Genomic DNA, 16851 nt, shown 5'->3' with positions numbered 1-16851 from the left:
AGACCTACAGGTAGAGAGTACGCCCTTGCCTTCTCTGCCTTCTGAAGAGGTACACTTCACTCTCGACAAAGTAGTTAATGCAGAAGGAAAACAATCAGCACACACACAAAATATCACAGAGCTACACAGAATTTACGTAGAAAAAATTTATTCCATCTGAAGCACTTACACGCAGTTAGATATGAGGAGCATGGAGAGTAACAGGTTGCTGGTGGAGCAGGACACCCTATGGAAGATGTGCAGGAACTAGTGGTCAAGGACTAACTCCTAAAAGAAGTAGTTCATCCACGTTTAATTCGCTTTACAGATACCAGCTACCAATGCTGTTCCAGGTTACCGGGCATGCCATCTGTGGTACATCAGTTGGTAAAAACATACACCTTTACAACTTGGTAGCCCCAAGTTTTAAAAACCATTTCACAGAAAGGAAAGAAATATATGTGAAAACACAGCTCAAGAAACACACAATAGAGCAAAATACATGGAAGGTGAACAATGCTCTGCAGGAATAGCTAACGAATCCAAACCGCTGTCGCCCAGCAGATGGGAGAAAAGGGAAAGGAAGGCAGGAAGGGATGAAATACCCAGAATTACCAGTAGAGACAAAAAAATTATAGAAAGAAACTTAATTTCAGTTCAAGTCAGAATCTGCAGGTCTGTTTCGTATCTGCAGAGGCAGGAAAATCCACAAGGTACAGATTAACTAAAGGAATGCCAAGACTTCTGAGTTGTACTGAAGAGGACAAGACCTTCCACACCCCATTTCTGAACTGCCAGTGGATTAACACGTGCATCATCTCTGTCGGCTCAAGCATACTCTGGCAGTTCTACCAATTTACTTTTTGTTTAAATTAGGCAAAAGCCCGCGGTTGCAGCAAGCTAAGGACAGAAGAAGAAAAGAAAACAACTAAACCAAGTTCGCCCTGTGTGATGAAGGCAGCTAAAGTGGGGCAGCCAGCCCTACACGCAAGGGGTCGCTGTAGGAAATCTGACCAAGGAGCTACAGCACGGTACCAGCTGAGTTGGGCTAAGCCCTTTTCTTAGGGAGGACTCACTGTCTGGGTTAAAAAGCCTGGTGATGGTATCTACAGAAGGATGGCTGAACACAAAGCCTACGTGTGTCTCAAAACCAGTGTTAAGTCAATATCAGGGTTGAGAGGGAAGAGAAGGAAAAAGACTAAAAACAGGAAAAGGTTGTCATCTAGGATCCTTGACCTTCTGGATCCACGCTTCCTTCGGGGTCTTCATCATTGTATATGTTCTCCGCCTGCAAGACAGAGATGGAGGAACTGCAGAAGCATTTTGCCACCACACTGAACAGGATTCCATCTGCTAGAACACTTCAAAAAGTTCTGGCAGTTTTTCTTCTGCAGGTATATAATACCCACCCCTGAGCCCTCAAGGCCACTGAACATTAAAGCAGCAACACAAACGACCTTCTTCGTAACAGCCGTGTCTCCAAAACATTTCATAAGTACCCTGTAAGTTACTGTAGCTTATGGAAATGTGATTTCTTAGAGACCACTGCAAGACTTCAATTAACAGATTATTGTGCATACATTTAGTAGATCCTCTACTTAGCAGCAGCACCTTCCAAAAGGACTATATGGAAGGCTGCTTCTTGGCTTTGTTCTTACAAAGCCCCTGAGAGCCAGTTTATAGATAAAATAAAATTAAAAGTATAGACTTGTCAGAGGTTATTCAAATGATACAAGATTGTTTTCCAAAGCCTTCAACAGCTGGTAATTTAGGGTCAGCAAACTTTTCCTATTCACACACACCCCCCCCACCTTCAGGACTTTTATATTCTTTGCAAAGATTTTGTCCTTTAAGACAATAACTAACAGAAACCTCAACTTCATCTTTGGTTCTCACACACACTGTTTTCATTTTAACACAGAAGGGAAAAATTTGCTTTTACACCAGTATTTTTTTTTTTAAATCATGCGAAACACAAAACAGCTTCTGAGTATTTGTAAACCATTGTTTCAGCCAAACCTAAAGTGGATTTCACTATCCCTTTGAGATTTAGGCAGTGGTACAAAGCAAGTCATGCTGAGAGCTGTAAATAAAACCAGGAATGCTGAAATCCAGACAGTTCAACACCATCTCATCTGCCACTTCCCGCACCTTCCCAAACAACTTACCATTTGCCAGACTTGCATGATATTATCTTCTGATACAGAACAAATTACCCAGGGTTCATTGGGATTCCAGGAGAAATCGGATATCTTTGCAGTATGACCACCATGAATAAACTAGTATTGGGGAAACAAAAAGGGGAATGTTTTCAAATCTACATCGCAGATGTTAATAATAGGTCAAAACAATCAGGGAGATTCAAAAGACTTACCAACAGCTCTGGGGGACCATCCTCAGCATCTTCAGGGGACTGCTCTTCTCCAATTTTACTGTGAAAAAAGAGAGGGGAAAAAAAAAGGTGGGGGGTTTATTTGGGTTTTTTTGAGGCGTGATGCAATTCATCCATAATATTTTGTCAGGACAACATGATTCATTTGGGATTTACCTCAAGTCCCAAACGTTTAGCCTGCGGTCAGTGCCACTGGAGGCCAGTATAGTTTCATTATGGGGAGACCACTGAACCTACAGACAAGGATGAATTTACAAAGGAGGTTAGTTTTAAGAAGCTGTAACATGACAGACATTCACAACACACCCCGCTGCATTTTGTATCGTGAAAGCTCTATGACAAGTCAAATCAATATTAACTTGAAATACAGATATGTCCAATAATAGCATTCTAACACAGGAGGTAGGTTTGTGAACATTCACACACTAACAAGGGATTTGAGCACCAAAAAGGCATCACATGTAACCTTGCCTCTAACAAAGACCACGTGTTACAAAGTGCAAATAGCTCTTGAGGATATTAGCTGCTCCTTACCTTGTAAGGATTGCACAAATATAAACTACAGAGTCCTTTAGGAGTAGGTACTGCTTACACATGAAAAGAAATGACTAATAAAGCTTAACTGCTCACAAGCTCACATTTACTACTTCTGCTGGAGATAAATCTCTCCAAGTCATACCACTTAATAGGATCACAGGATTAGAAAAGAACACATAATTCTGCACACTAACCTGACATTTCAAGATTCCATATATCATTTTATTTAGAGGGAACTATAGCCTTAACTAGTAATCCTTCTATGAGAAAATCTCTACATATTTTTCTTCTCAGTAAGGCAAGAGTTGGAGATGGAAATATCGTACCTGCTAAGCACATGCCACCAGGGATGTTAACATTCTATATTTACACCAGCAAAATTCACAATCGTTCGTTGTCATAAGATGTTCCCGTGATCCCCTCTAACAGGCACCGGCTAAAGCCTTCCTACAGGGCCGAGCCGAGAAGATGAAAACACTGCAGCCATTTCATTGTGCCTCCCTGCTTCAATCTGCTGCCATGAATAATTTACATTTACTCTGTGCTGCTAGCATTTCACCCTCTGTTGTGGTTAAAGCTCTCGACCATTTCCTTGTTACGTTCTGTCCCTGGCTTTCTGGACACCCTTATCTGTACTGGAGCTCTGCCCCACACAGAGCGCTGTACAGCTCCACAACAGTAAGCCAGAAAATTACGAGCAGATGAGAGAAATGAATATATGAGTTTTTAAGTACAAGTACATTTAAGAAATACGTAGAATGGAAAAGGTTTTTCATGTTTTCCAGACAGCTAAGTAGAACTAAGTCTACACGCATGAAGAAAAAGGTAAGATCATAGATAAAGATACTTTGTTATACCTGAAATATTTCATCTTTATGTGATTCAAAGGAGTGCAACTTCAGTTTTAGGTTCCTCAAGTCCCATAAAGCAACAGTCTAGGAAGATAAACGTAAGAACATTTTTTGTTGAAGTAACGAATATACACATCCACATTTACACACCGGAAACTAAACAAGGATGTTCCAAGTTCAAGGTAGACGTACCTTATCAGCTGATCCCGTAGCCAGAATAAACTCGCTGTAGGGATTGAAAGAGAGGCAGTTGACTTCAGCTGTGTGAGCATCCACCGAGTGACTAGGTTTGGAAGTGTTGTTTGACCGAGTATCCCATCTGTAAGGGGAAAACATGGAATTGAAACAAAGGTCTGTATCTGATTTTACTGCAGGACTAAGGAGCAGATGGGAAAGCAGAGGGACAGAAGCACTCAGTTTCTGAAGACACTACCCCACTTACATCATGAGCTTCTGATCATCAGCAACAGATCCAAAGAGAGATTCATGGAGCAGGTGCCAAGATACATCTTCCACTACCGCTGTGTGCCCTGTGAAGATGGTCTTTGCATCCACCACTTTGCCTTCTTTTGGAACAGCACTAATATCCCACAAGCAAATGGTCTTTAAAGAAATAAATTTTAAAAATTGCACCTTTAGACAGACGTTCTCTTTACCTCCCCTACCTCCTCCCCACCAAAACCCAAACATTTTTGACCTTTGCCAAGGGACACAAAGTGCAGATTGTATCCCTGCTATATTTAAAAGTACTCACATGATCATCAGAAGCACTAAGCAAATGCCCACTCAGGTTTGGGTTCCATGACAGCCCATAACCTTCCTTCTGATGTCCACGAAGACGCAGATCAGGGTTACACTCTCCAGAAGGGTCTGTAAAGAGGCGGTGTAAGAACTCCACTGCCTAGTATCATTTCCAGCACATCCTGGAATACCTGGCATTAAGTTTTACTGTGCTTTTACTAAACTTTGTTTTGACATTTTCAACAGGATCCCCCTCTATCCTTTTGAGCACTTTTCCCAACTGAAGAATCACCTCATTAAAACAGAATGCACCGAGACAACACAGAGCAGTGTGTCTTCCTTGCTTAATAAAAGCACATTCCAGATTTTTCCAAGCTGCTATTTTTTTTTCCTGGGTGGGCTAGCAGTGGTCCACTCTAAATTACTGCTATAGTACCTGTGGTATTTTTCTTTCTCTCCTCATCTCCAACTGCACTTTGAAAGCTAGAAAGGCACTTCTGATCCTCCCCACAAGTGGCAGAACTAGTTACCCTACAGGATTTGCATGCGTTAATCGGTAAATGACTGTTAGTATCCTTACAGGATATCAGGACAACAGCTCAGCTACCCAGCAAATCAGTTTCCAAAAAGCCACCGTCTACAACCCCGAATACCAACACACACAGTGACGTGACAAAACATGCAGTAGAACAGCAAAAAGAAAAAAGCAAAAAACCCATACCTTTCTATTGACACATATTGATACATATGTTTAAGCTTCGTCTAAAATAACGTTTTACGTTAAATACCTACTTTCCCCTAAAATCACAAACTATATGCAATCCACTAAACTTTTTAACCTCTTCTTCACTACATCACGCTTTTCTTAAGGAAGGGCTGGCTGATCTCTGAAGCACAGATGCAATAAAGCAGCAGACACCTGGTTTAGAAGGGTGTTTGGTGTAGTCAAAGACAAGGACATCACTGGATGGAGTCTTCGTAGCGATGATACACGGGTTCTGTGGCATGTACCGTGCTCTGTTCACTTCCCCCTCGTGATTTATCTTGATTTCAATTTCAATTTTTCCACTAACTGACCCAAAGCCTCCAAACTCTGGAAATAAGAAGTAGTTTTAAACAATAAGCCAGTTTCAGATCAAGACACAAAGATCCAGACTCAGTTACTGGTACTACCAAGCACTTATTTTGAAAGATAGTCAGAAGAACAACTGTAACTGAAAGAATTCAGTTTTCAAATGGCATGTTGTTTTAAACATCAGTATTTGTAATACCAAAATATCAGGACTTTGGCTAAGTTAATGACCCTGTCTTCCCCAAAATTTTTACTGTTTCAAATTTAACACCACAAGCCCCAAATTTATCATATTTTCATTACAGATAAGGGTTTTAGATGTGTTGTACATTTGAAACAGACGTGCTGAACTGTACTTTCAAATATAATAATCAGCATTGCAGAATATTCTGGTGAAAACAAATTGCTGCACAGGGTTTAAGATATGGGACTACAATATAATGTGCTAAAGCTACCTTATCTTTGTAACTAAAGTCACAGTAACTTAGTATTTCACAAAATGGTATAGCACCATTCTGGCAAAAAGAGGTTTTTTTCCTTTGTTTTGTTTTTAAATTGGAGTAGTATTTGAGAAATACTAAAACAGAATAGAAACAAAGCGTATACTGGACAATGTTGTGTTCGTGGACAACTCTAAGCAGCCCAAAGATCAAAATACTAATTGCACAATCCAGGCTTACGGGAAAACGAGCAAACATTGGCTCATTAAGGACTTTCACCAGGTAGAAAGATTGATTCAACCAAGTAAAAATGAGAAATGTCTAACACATAGCAATGCTGAAGGCCAACGAAGATTACAGAAAGCATCAAATTCAAGTCTGATACACTGAACAAAACACAATAATGTTTTTCTCCAAGAGGGGCTGGCACGACTATCAGGCAGCAGAATTCAGACAAGCAAAGAACATTTGAAATGTTACACTCCTCTGAAATAAACCATTCTTTTACATGAATTACTTTCTCACTGGAAGAATTTATGTAATGCAAACGTGATAATAAAAATACCAAGAAGCAGTACTCCATGAAATTCAATGTCAATTCCTGATGAGAAATAGGATGAGGTTGTCCTCCCCCCTTCCACTTTTGCAATAAGTCTGCCTCCTTCTTTTTTCATCATTATATTATTAAGACATTATGTATATTCAAAAAACATAGCATATGTCTGTTAAGTAAGGGTAGCGCTTAGAAATAAAATTATTATTTTAGAAGTAATTTCTGAACTTTGCTGCCTGAACTTTAAGGAAAGACAAATATTCTGTTGAGAAGGGAAGGGAAAAAAATGGTTAAAACTCCCCCTGGTTCACAACTTTGGTCCCTTACCTCCTTTCTCACTATCATAGTGTGAAGCATCAAACTGTGCATCGTCATTAGGCAACTGCACGCTAGCTATCACAAGATGATTTTGTTCATCTGAAGTATGGGTCCCCAGGACTAACCGGTGAATACTGAAATCTTTGCCTTCAGGTCTGCAAGGGAAGAGTTACACAAGAAACAAAAGAAGGGGTTTACACAAATACTGAGGTTGTTACAACATTTTTTTGATGACAGCTTCTAGCACTAGTACCACTCTTTGAAGTTATCGTTGCTCTCCTGCTCCAACATCAAATTCACTTCCTCCAGAGGAAATCTCTTACCGTAACTCAAGCTCTCAACCTAAAATTCTCACAGCACAACACACTGGCAGACTACCATTCCCGTACCTTCCTTTATGAGACCTCAGCAGCTCCTCCCGAGCACAACTCTGAGGGGCATGAACATTCACTGCCAGTAGAATATCATTATGGAAGCTTAGAACAAAATGGTGGCTATACAGACATTATATCTAGTTCTACTTTTGAGTAGTTTTTTGCTTATTAAAAGTGGGGGTGAAGCTGGAAGAAGAAAAGCATGGAAATCAAATGTGTGAAAATATCTTCTCAGTAACAGAATAAGTTCTCCCAAATCAAAAATGTCTGTACTGATTATCTCCCTAGCACTCATAGTCCTCAACTTGCTGTTGGCAAGGCAAGGGTACAAAAAGCGATTAAGACAGAAAGGAGTCGCATATTGTCTTAACGACTTTAACAAAAAGTGATCCTAGATTTACTATTTATTCTGCTTTTAAAAAAAGGCAAAAGGACAGTTTTTACCTTGTTACATCAGGAAGCCACTGAGCAGTCAAGCTGGGCCATTCCAGAGCGTGGGTCATTACCAAATCGTATAAGAAAGGGGTATTCTTTTTCCATATTTTATACTCTTCATTGATCACACGTTCTTCCACTGCATCATCAAAGGCTGCTAAATTTTAAAGAAGATAATTGCATACAATTAGCCTTTATGAATATATTTACAACATACGCACAACTCTGAGCGGGCAACCAAATAAAGAGCCGACTGCATCGCTCCCTGGTTTACTGTTGTGCCCGCTCTTTTGGAGTAGCTGCTAGATTATTAGAAATCCTCTGTTGCACATACTAATCTTCATTTCTGGATATAAGGCTTGGAGTTATATTAACTATGTCACATTTCATCATCTCAACCGAAGCAGCATAATAAGGATCTGCAACCTGGTGCCACGGGGCGCTGCGAAGGCAAAAACCAGAATTATAAAGATGTTTAAATGCAGGAGGTCCCGCCACTGATGCTGAATGGGCCGGTTTAGGCGCAGCCTTAACCTACCGGTTCCCCAAACCCAGTCTCCCAAGGCTCCTCCTGCCGCCTCGTTCCCCTCACACACCCCCTCGTACCACCTGCCGCCAGCCTCCGGTAAGAGCGACCGAGCGCGGCGGGGCCGGCGGAGCACACCCACGGAAGATGGCTGTGCGGCCGGTGACATCTTTGTCTGCGCTAGGCGGGGGCACGGCGGTTCCTCGACCTCCCCCGCTCACACCAGCCCGCCCGGCTACCGGTACACCGGGAAATCTAACCGGAGCGAACGGCCAGGAGTGGGGGGAGGGAACGGCCCCGGGCAGGGCCCCCCCGCACGGCACCCCCGGGCGGCGTCGGACCACGGGCCTCCAGGGGCGCGGAGAGGCGGCGCGGTGCGGCATGGCGGAGCCGCCCCGCTCCCCTCAGTCGTTCCCCGGTGGGGGGGTGGGGGGTGGTACCCGGCGCCTCACGGAGCGCCGAGCAGAGGAGGCCGCGCCGCGAGGCCTGCACCACGCCGCGCCGCGCCACGCGAGCCTTACCTTCCTTGTCCGCCATGGCGGGGCGGGGGGAGCGGGGCGGCGGCGGGGGGTGAGGAGGCGGGGCGGGATGGGCGAGGCGGGCGGCCGGTCCCTCCGGTCCCTGCTCGGAGCCCTCCGGCCGCGGCTCTATTGTTTCCTGCCCCCGCAGCCGTACCGCTCACGGCGCCGCGCAGCCCCTTCGCGCGCCAACGCCGGCCAATCGCCGCCCGCCGCCGGGCCGCCGTCGCCAATCGGCGAAAGGCAGGAGGCGGGGACACGGGGCAGGCGAGCGCGCTCGGGGATCACGTGGGAGGGCGGTCGGGAAGAAGTGGGGGGGGAGGAGGGAAGCGGTGAAGTTCTCCTGGGAGCCGCCATTTTCCGGAGGGGAAGATGGTCAGCTCTTAAAGCGGCAGCGCTCCGTGCTGAGAGGCGGCTCGGCGGTGGCTCTCAGGCGAGACGCTGGTTTGGGAGTGGGAAGGCCCGCAGGTCCGTCCGCCGTCTCCTTCGGTTACCACAGCCGTGGGCAGACCACGTCGGGAGCAGACCGGACGGGACTGGTGTGTGTGTGTGTGGGGCCAAGGCCTCTTTCACTGCCCTCCCTCCTCAAAGGGCCGCCCAGAAGCCTTCAGGGTATCATCAACTTGCTCTTGGGTTATTAATTTTGTGCCCTTCAGTACAAGTTTTGGGCCCCTCAGGACAAGAAGGCCATTGAGGTGCTGGAGTGTGTCCAGAGAAGGGCAGCGGGGCTGGGGCAGGGTCTGGAGCACAAGTGTGCTGGGGGGCGGCTGAGGGGGCTGGGGGGGTTTAGCCTGGAGAAGGGGGGGCTGAGGGGAGCCCTTCTCGCTCTCTGCAGCTGCCTGAGAGGGGCTGGAGTGAGGAGGGGGCTGGTCTCTGCTCCCAAGTCACCAGTGACAGGACAAGAGGAAATGGCCTCAAGCTGCATCAGGGGAAGTTTAGGCTGGATATGAGGAAAAATGTCTTTCCTGCAAGAGTGGTCAGGCCCTGGCACAGGCTGCCCAGAGAGGTGGGGGAGTCACCGTCCCTGGGGGGGTTGAAACATGGTGTAGCTGTTGCACTTGGGGACATGGTTTAGGAGGCCTGGGGTGTTGAGTTGGGGGTTGGAATTGATGATCCTAGAGGTCTTTTCCAAGCTTAATGATTCTATGAAAATAGGATTAAACTGCTGAACTTTAATTGTACATAATCATTGATAATTTCCCTTTTTTACTGATCTGGTGCAGCGGTGAGCTTTGCAGACAGTCCTCCTTAGGGGTCTCTTTAGGCCTCTGTCGGCCTGCTGTGGGTAACCTGGGGTGGTGGGTCATGGATCTGCCTGTCCACAGCCAAGGCTTAATGGGTTTAAAATCAAAATATGTGTTCATCTGGGTTTATTCCCTAAGAGAAGCACTGGCTTCTCAATTTCAGACTCCTTGGAGCATACCTAGACCCTTACCTGAAAGCAGAAACTGGAAATCCTGTGTAGTCTTGTTTCTAAGCCTCAGAAAAAGAACCAGTCCTGTCTAAAAGTAGTCTTCATGATGTTATGTGCTATTTATAAACCTATCCTTTGCATTATTTGGGGAAGTCTTGGGCTCAGCTGTGGATAAATCTTGTCATGCACAGAAAAATTAAGAAAGAGTGAGAATGGTTATTATATCTGGAAATCTGGGGAGGTTTTGTCTGAGGAAAATTAATTAGCCTGAAGTTAATCAGGTTCTTTAATTTGTGTCTGTCAGATTTACAAATGAAAGCTTGTATGAAACATCAACTACTAAGATCTGGTCTGAGAATTAGACTTTTACATGGGGATTTCATACAGTTTCTTTTTTGGTTGGGGCGGTTAATTTGAAAAAACATGTTCTGCAGGAAAAGGAACTTAGGAAAACCTCTGCGCTTGTGTGACAGTTGTATCCGCCATGAGTGTGCTTCTAGGTTTGAAGGCTTAAACACAGTCCCTGTCCTAAGAAAAAACTAGACTTATTTTCCTAAAGAAAGATCACATGTAAGGTCACACCTGGGGTTTGGAGACAGTGTGTATTTCAGTTTGCTGTGTGATGTACAGTGGGCTGAGTGCTCTCAGCTGTAAAATTCAGTAGAAGTTACCTGAAGTAATAGAAAAAAAGAAAGTAAAATGAAAGTTTAATTCACTTTACAGCTGTTTTTTTCACTATTGCTGTATTTTATTATTTGAAGAGGAATGAAATGCTTGTTGTTGTACACAAGAAGAGCAAAGAAATATGGTTCTTCCCAGAAGAAGCCAAAGTCCACACTTTCTGTAAGGACTGTAATCCCTTGGCTTCACTGGCTGAACGTAACTCATACCAGTTAATGAGGCAAGTGGCGTAGGATCAAACTCTGAACTTCCCCCATCTCCCAGTAACAGTTTTGACAGCAAACAGCTTAAATGGGATGCACTTAGAATCTTATTTTGAATACCCGAGCCTGTGTACAAGTGTCACCGAACTGCTGTCGAGTGAAAACCCGAACTGAGAGGCAATTCTCCCTTTCCTCCCGCAGCATCGAAGGGAAGCCTGGCAGGGCTGAAGCGCTCGCGGAGGTGGCCATGTTTCCTACCACCAGGAAGTGAGCGAGTGTTGCTGGAGCCCAGCAGCTATGGCAGCTGATGAGAGGGACTACAACCTGACGGAGGAGCAGAAGGCTATCAAAGCCAAATACCCACCGCTCAATAAGAAATATGAATGTGAGTATTTTTAACGCTATCCTGATGCAGCGTATGTGTGACAGGACAGTCGTAAGGGGGAGGGAGGGAACGGAAGATAGAAGATAGATGTGGGGTTTTTAATATGCCGGATTCATATGTGTTTAAACTGTGGGATGCATCTGTAGTTGAATTAATAGAGATGAGATATTAACAGTTTTCTTTGTCACAGGTAATACCTTTGTTGTTATGGGTGCTAAAGAAATCATGATAGAAATAAGTGAATTAAGTCTCACCTTGAAAACTTTTCCCTTTCAAGCTATTTCTTAGCAAGGCAGTGCATTTTCCTACCTCTCTTACATTAGAATTTATATTCAAGAGTGCGTTTGTCTTGTGTGTGGTGTTTTTTCTTGTACACACGCTACTTAAAGATCATTATCTCCCCCTCTCCACACCCCTGGACTGTCTTCTAAGAACATGTCAAGCAAGTGGCTGGCAGACCACAGGCTGACTTAAGGCACTCACAGGAGACCATTCTCTGTCTGACTGTTTTCTGTTTCAGCAGCGTCTGTCTAGAGGGTCAGTGTCCATTACTGTGTTAGAATATATATTTTTAGGATGCGTTCAGATCTTTATTTGATAGCAGTGCAAAAATAGTGACATGTTAAAATAGTCATGCTCTTTCCATAACTGGAAGAGGTTTTTTTCTTCCACTGGAATTTGTTTGCTTTAGAGACCGTTGTTGAGAATCCATTAATAGCGTGTGAACGATCTAAACAGCATCAGAACAATCTTTCAGTTAGAGTGATCACGGTGTGGCATTTATTTTACGTCCCAAGTCAGCTTTGTTTCTGCTAACCTGATGTAACTTTGCATTTCTCTCATTCCTCTGAATGAATATGAATTATGTTCATGTAAAACTTGAGACATGCTTGGGATGTTAATCCTGCCTTATTAGTGAAGATTGCCTTTTGTTCTGCATTACATACTTTTTTTAAAGTTCTCCCTTTTGCATCATGGGTGTTTTTGGGTGTGGACAGCTATATTAGTTCACTGAGCTGGAAATATTTGCAAATCTCATCCTCTGCATGAATAATTTTCAGTCCTGCACACATCAGCAAAAACTCTTTACTCCTGGTTAAAGTTTCTTTTTATTGCAGTTAACTTGTAGAAGCCTGTTTTGTTACAACAGCCATACCTTACACGCAGGGCTGTACACGTAGGGCACTGAAATAATTATATTAAACACTCTTTTTCTGCTTGGCAGAAATAATCCAACATTCCACCTGTGCTAACTTTTTTCTAATATACTGGAAAACAGATTATCCCTGTTTCACATCTGAAAATAAATTCAAAAAGTTCTTGTTGTAACAACAATATCTCATGTCCTTATATTTTAAAAATGAAGGTTAAAAATGTTTGGTGACATCATGACTTTTCTTTTTCCTTCCCCCTCAGATCTGGATCACACAGCAGATGTGCAGTAAGTATGGGCAGCTGGGATTTCTCAATATGGCAAATTGATCATTTCTTACACTGCTATAAATCTGGCCTAGCTGTCGAAGGCTGGTTGCAGATGTACACCTTATGGAACTGTGAAATGTCACACGCTGGGTTTTTTGATGGTCAGTTTTGTTTTGGCTCTTGGGAGAGCACAGAATCATGTTTGGTATCTTTTCTAATTTAATATTCCTATGGTGCTTCTGACAAAGCCTCTGTTATTTGGAAATGTCTTCTGAAATCTCTGTTTAATCTCCTCTTTTTAAAACAAACTTCTGCTGAGTAGCTCACTTTTACAGACATCAGTTAGCCATATTAGGAAACAACTTTCTTGTTGTCTGGTAAAATATTTATTTTCCATATTTTCCCAAGAAACTCTTCTCACAAACCACAAGGAGGAAAATCTCATATAATCTGCCCAAATGCATAGGCATAGAAAAGCAAATATTTTTGTTCATTTGCTTCCTCTGAATTGATTTTCAAGTTCTGATTTCTCACCTGCATATTACTTTGGGATTTTTTTTGTTTATTTGTTATGGTCCAGTAAATTATCCTGTGTCTTTTTAGGCTACATGCCTGGGGAGACACTTTGGAAGAAGCCTTTGAGCAGTGCGTTATGGCCATGTTTGGCTACATGACTGATACAGGGACCGTGGAACCTGTGGATACAGTAGAGGTAGAGGCAGAAGGTAAGGCAGGATGACTTTTTCTATTGGAACTGTATGAACTCTGAGGGAGAAGGGTACTAAAATTTTGAATCTTTAGATGTAGTTTTGTTGCAGTTAATTAAAGTCTAATTAAGCATCGCTAATCTGAATCTTCTAACAGTGCAGAAGCTGCACATCTGACATACTCTTAAAAACATTTCGGTGTTCTCACTGAGACAATCAACTGACTCTCTTCTCTGCCTCCACCATGCAGGACACGACATGTTGTCTCTTCTCTTCCACTTCTTGGATGAGTGGCTGTATAAATTCAGTGCTAATGATTTCTTTATACCCAGAGTAAGTGTTCTGTTTTGTTCTCTTTCCATTTGTAGGTTGAGGTTCATCCTCTGGTAATACCAGCTCTGAATGCTATGTTGCTTTAGGGAGGAAAGGGATGCAGCAGATCACTTAAGCGCAACACATGGGGAGTTGAAAATACCAGGGCGGAAAGACTTGAGAAACAAATTGTTGAGCTTCGTTATCACAAATGCCAATCGTTACCTGCCACCGTACGCTCAGGGCAGCTCTGCTGCCTGCGTGTTCCAAACAGCAGCATACCTCTTTGAGGCTGCTCAGATTTTCTGGTTTTAGATTCCATTTAAACAGTGGAATATAACCCTTGTAAATGGGATTTACTGAGATTTTCTGAAGATAGATGTTACTGACGATTCTCTCGCTTTCTCTGCAGGAGGTGAAAGTGCTTTACATTGACCGAATGCAATTCAAAATAAGATCGATTGGGTGAGCTTAAACGACCAGTTGAGCAATAACTATCTTTACTGAAAAGGCACATAGTGCCATCGTTCACCACTCTGAAATACCATGATGTGCTGGAGCTCACTGATGCTTTCTAAAAAGTGGATTGCGGACTACTTTTTTTTCTTCCTCCTTTGAGGCTTTAAATGAAAATCTCGCTGTCCTACACTCATCAGTGAAACTAATTATACCATTTGATAAATATTACCAAAATTCCAACCACCTGTCTTCTTTTTGCCTTTAAAGGTGGGGAGAAGAGTTCTCTTTATCCAAACACCCTCAGGTATGCAGTGGTTCATCTGTACATCTTTTACATCTTAGGGGTAGGATGGGGAGGTGCGGTGTCTTTTAAATCAGGCCTCTAAGTTCTCAAGAGATCCAAGTTCAAACTTGTCTGCATGGTATCGTAGGTATCCTGCTACTTTTTTCTGAATGTGTACATGAAACTGTTGACCTGAGCATCTGATGCTTCCTCAGCACTAGCAAAACTCAACAGTTGGCTTCCTTTTTGTGATGCCGATAACACAGCAAACCAATCTATATTCAGAATGTGTAGGTGGGTCTGGTTTTCACACTGTGATCCCAGCTTTCTGTTTCGTCAGCTTGTGCTGCTTTTTTTCTTTTCTCCCTAAAGAATTGCTAGAAGCAAATCCTTAATCTCCCCACCAGCTCTTTAGCTGTGTCAGTACACTAACAGGAAATGTTGATGTTCTGTCAGAGGTAAGCAGAGGAATCTGTAGTGTTCAAGAGGCAATAAAATAAGGGAAGAGTTACTTATTCACTGTTTGGCCTGTCCAAGCCCTTGCCGTTAGGATGCTAACTTTCTTATTCATCAGAAGAAATATAGTTACAGCTTTCTGGGGAGAAAAACTATTAAACTGGATGGGATTTGTAGAAGGGGATAAGTACTGTGTTTTATCCTTAACTGCTACAAGGGATGTAACTTAGAAAATCCATGCTTTTGTGTCTTTTCTCTCTAGGGTACAGAGGTGAAAGCCATAACTTACTCAGCAATGCAGATCTGTGAAGACCAACAGCCAGAAGTCTTTGTCATCATTGATATTTAAAGCAAGAAACGTGTGGTGGAGTGGATACTTGTCAGTGGTTGGCAAAAGTAATTTGAAAACTGTAATCCTGTGGAAGTAACTAAGGAATTGGCCAATTCAAGTCATAAACTGAAGGGGGTGATTGCAGGGAATGTCAGCTTGTGTTTTGACTTGAGGATGGTGAGACAGAGAAATACCTGCATGCCAGGAAAAAAAGATCTAGCTGGGGCTCGGGGGATGTTGAGAAGAAGAAAGAGAGTGCTGGGGTTGGAAGTCTCAGGAATGCTAGTAGTCAGCTGTTAAGGCTAATACATGTGTTAGGGGTTATATGAACTAAATAGATAACTTAATGGAGCTGCTAGCTAAAGTACTGTCTTTTTGTAGGGTTGCAGGAGATAACGTTCATCTACATTATTTCATTTACAGATTTGTGTGTTCTAATTCTGAGGTGACATCCCTTCTCCGTATTATCTAAAGGGTCCAAAATACCTGCAGTGGGACAGATTTACTGTTGAAAAACTCCTGACTGATCAAAGGACACCTAAGAAAGTATCCAATTAAAAAACCAAACCACCACACCTTCTATACTACTTTAAAAAAAAAAAGTCATACCAGCAGGTGGTGCTGAATTGCTGTAAATAAATTTCCACGTGAAATCCTAAAGCATGTGACCATGTGCATGGAATCCTAAGAGCACCTATTATCACTCTAAAAAGTAGGCAGCTCTGCTGCTGCCATAGAAAGGGGATGCTCTGGATTCTCTGCAGGTTCACTCCCCACTATGTCTTGTGAAAGCTGGTTCTTTTCTTTTAAAAAGCAGACTATTTAAATAATTTCTTCCATTTCTTCCTTTAGAAAGGACAATACAGACAATCCTTTAATGTCAGAGGATTATGGACTTGCAGTTCACTGAATCAAAATTAATCAAGAGTAATCAAAAGTGTGTTTCATTTTAAATCACAGGACAGCAAACGTGTAACTCACCATTGCTATTTAAATGCGAGAGGGGCACAGTAAGGGACTGTCCATGCTGGCCTGACCTGCTTTTTTTATTGTAAAGGCTGCAAGTGCCTCACCTGTGGAGGTTGTATCTCATCTTTAGCTTGCTGTAAAGTCGTCTTAAATACATCTGGTTTTATTTCCACGTTGTGAGGATTGAGGGATAAAATCCTTTGTCTTGAGAAAGTTTCAATGCTCAAATAAAACCCGGACTGAAAGAACTAATGGATTTGTGCGTGAATAATTTTGGACAGTGGAATTTTAAAACCAGTGAATTACATTTATGCTTTTTCCTCTGCTAAGGTGAGCAGACCTTTTTGTAAGGAAGAAGGACAATACGCCTATGTGACGGTACAAAAATAGTATGATTTTTCATATGCTGAGTTTTCTCTTCTCAGGAGCAGCCCCAGGGCTCCAGCCCATGCCCACTACGGTGACAGGCCGGACACAGCGGCGCTGTGGAGGA

The 16851-nt window shown here is 43.0% G+C and overlaps 2 protein-coding genes across 6 annotated transcripts; one reads left to right on the top strand and one right to left on the bottom strand.

Moving 5' to 3' along the window:
• Positions 1-131: 131 nt before the first annotated feature.
• Positions 132-8928, bottom strand: RBBP4 (RB binding protein 4, chromatin remodeling factor). The gene is made up of 12 exons (XM_064471430.1): positions 8740-8928; positions 7702-7849; positions 6893-7038; positions 5420-5593; positions 4514-4629; positions 4202-4362; positions 3952-4078; positions 3766-3843; positions 2528-2604; positions 2354-2411; positions 2148-2258; positions 132-1267 (listed from the first exon to the last, which is right to left on the bottom strand). The coding sequence occupies exons 1-12, from the start codon at positions 8753-8755 to the stop codon at positions 1202-1204; spliced, it is 1278 nt and encodes a 425-aa protein (XP_064327500.1). The 5' UTR covers positions 8756-8928; the 3' UTR covers positions 132-1201.
• A 104-nt stretch (positions 8929-9032) lies between these two features.
• On the top strand, positions 9033-16610 carry ZBTB8OS (zinc finger and BTB domain containing 8 opposite strand). 5 transcript variants are annotated; one of them, XM_064471434.1, is made up of 8 exons: positions 9034-9169; positions 11236-11419; positions 12836-12860; positions 13445-13566; positions 13799-13881; positions 14273-14325; positions 14587-14623; positions 15321-16610. In XM_064471434.1, the coding sequence occupies exons 2-8, from the start codon at positions 11332-11334 to the stop codon at positions 15405-15407; spliced, it is 495 nt and encodes a 164-aa protein (XP_064327504.1). In that variant the 5' UTR covers positions 9034-9169; positions 11236-11331; the 3' UTR covers positions 15408-16610. The 5 variants fall into 5 exon arrangements, with proteins under 5 accessions (XP_064327505.1, XP_064327504.1, XP_064327503.1 ...); XM_064471433.1 differs by having other exon boundaries at positions 9034-9204; XM_064471432.1 differs by having other exon boundaries at positions 9034-9275.
• Positions 16611-16851: the final 241 nt, after the last annotated feature.

This window comes from Phalacrocorax carbo, chromosome 22 (genome assembly GCF_963921805.1).
Source record: "Phalacrocorax carbo chromosome 22, bPhaCar2.1, whole genome shotgun sequence".
In the NCBI taxonomy this organism is placed as follows: domain Eukaryota; kingdom Metazoa; phylum Chordata; class Aves; order Suliformes; family Phalacrocoracidae; genus Phalacrocorax; species Phalacrocorax carbo.
The sequence above is the reverse complement of the archived record's forward strand: the minus strand, read 5'-3'. Positions and strand labels throughout refer to the sequence as shown.

What these genes read in the sequence shown, in the direction of transcription:
- RBBP4 (XM_064471430.1), bottom strand. An exon ending in TTAGTGCTTCTGATGATCAT is followed by an intron (nt 4,363 to 4,513) that starts GTGAGTACTTTT and finishes ATTTCTTTAAAG; the next exon opens with ACCATTTGCTTGTGGGATAT. An exon ending in ATAAAGATGAAATATTTCAG is followed by an intron (nt 2,605 to 3,765) that starts GTATAACAAAGT and finishes CCTTGTCTGTAG; the next exon opens with GTTCAGTGGTCTCCCCATAA.
- ZBTB8OS (XM_064471434.1), top strand. Translation starts at nt 11,332, where the DNA reads ATGGCAGCTGATGAGAGGGACTACAACCTGACGGAGGAGCAGAAGGCT. An exon ending in GCTCAATAAGAAATATGAAT is followed by an intron (nt 11,420 to 12,835) that starts GTGAGTATTTTT and finishes CTTCCCCCTCAG; the next exon opens with ATCTGGATCACACAGCAGAT. An exon ending in AGTAGAGGTAGAGGCAGAAG is followed by an intron (nt 13,567 to 13,798) that starts GTAAGGCAGGAT and finishes TCCACCATGCAG; the next exon opens with GACACGACATGTTGTCTCTT.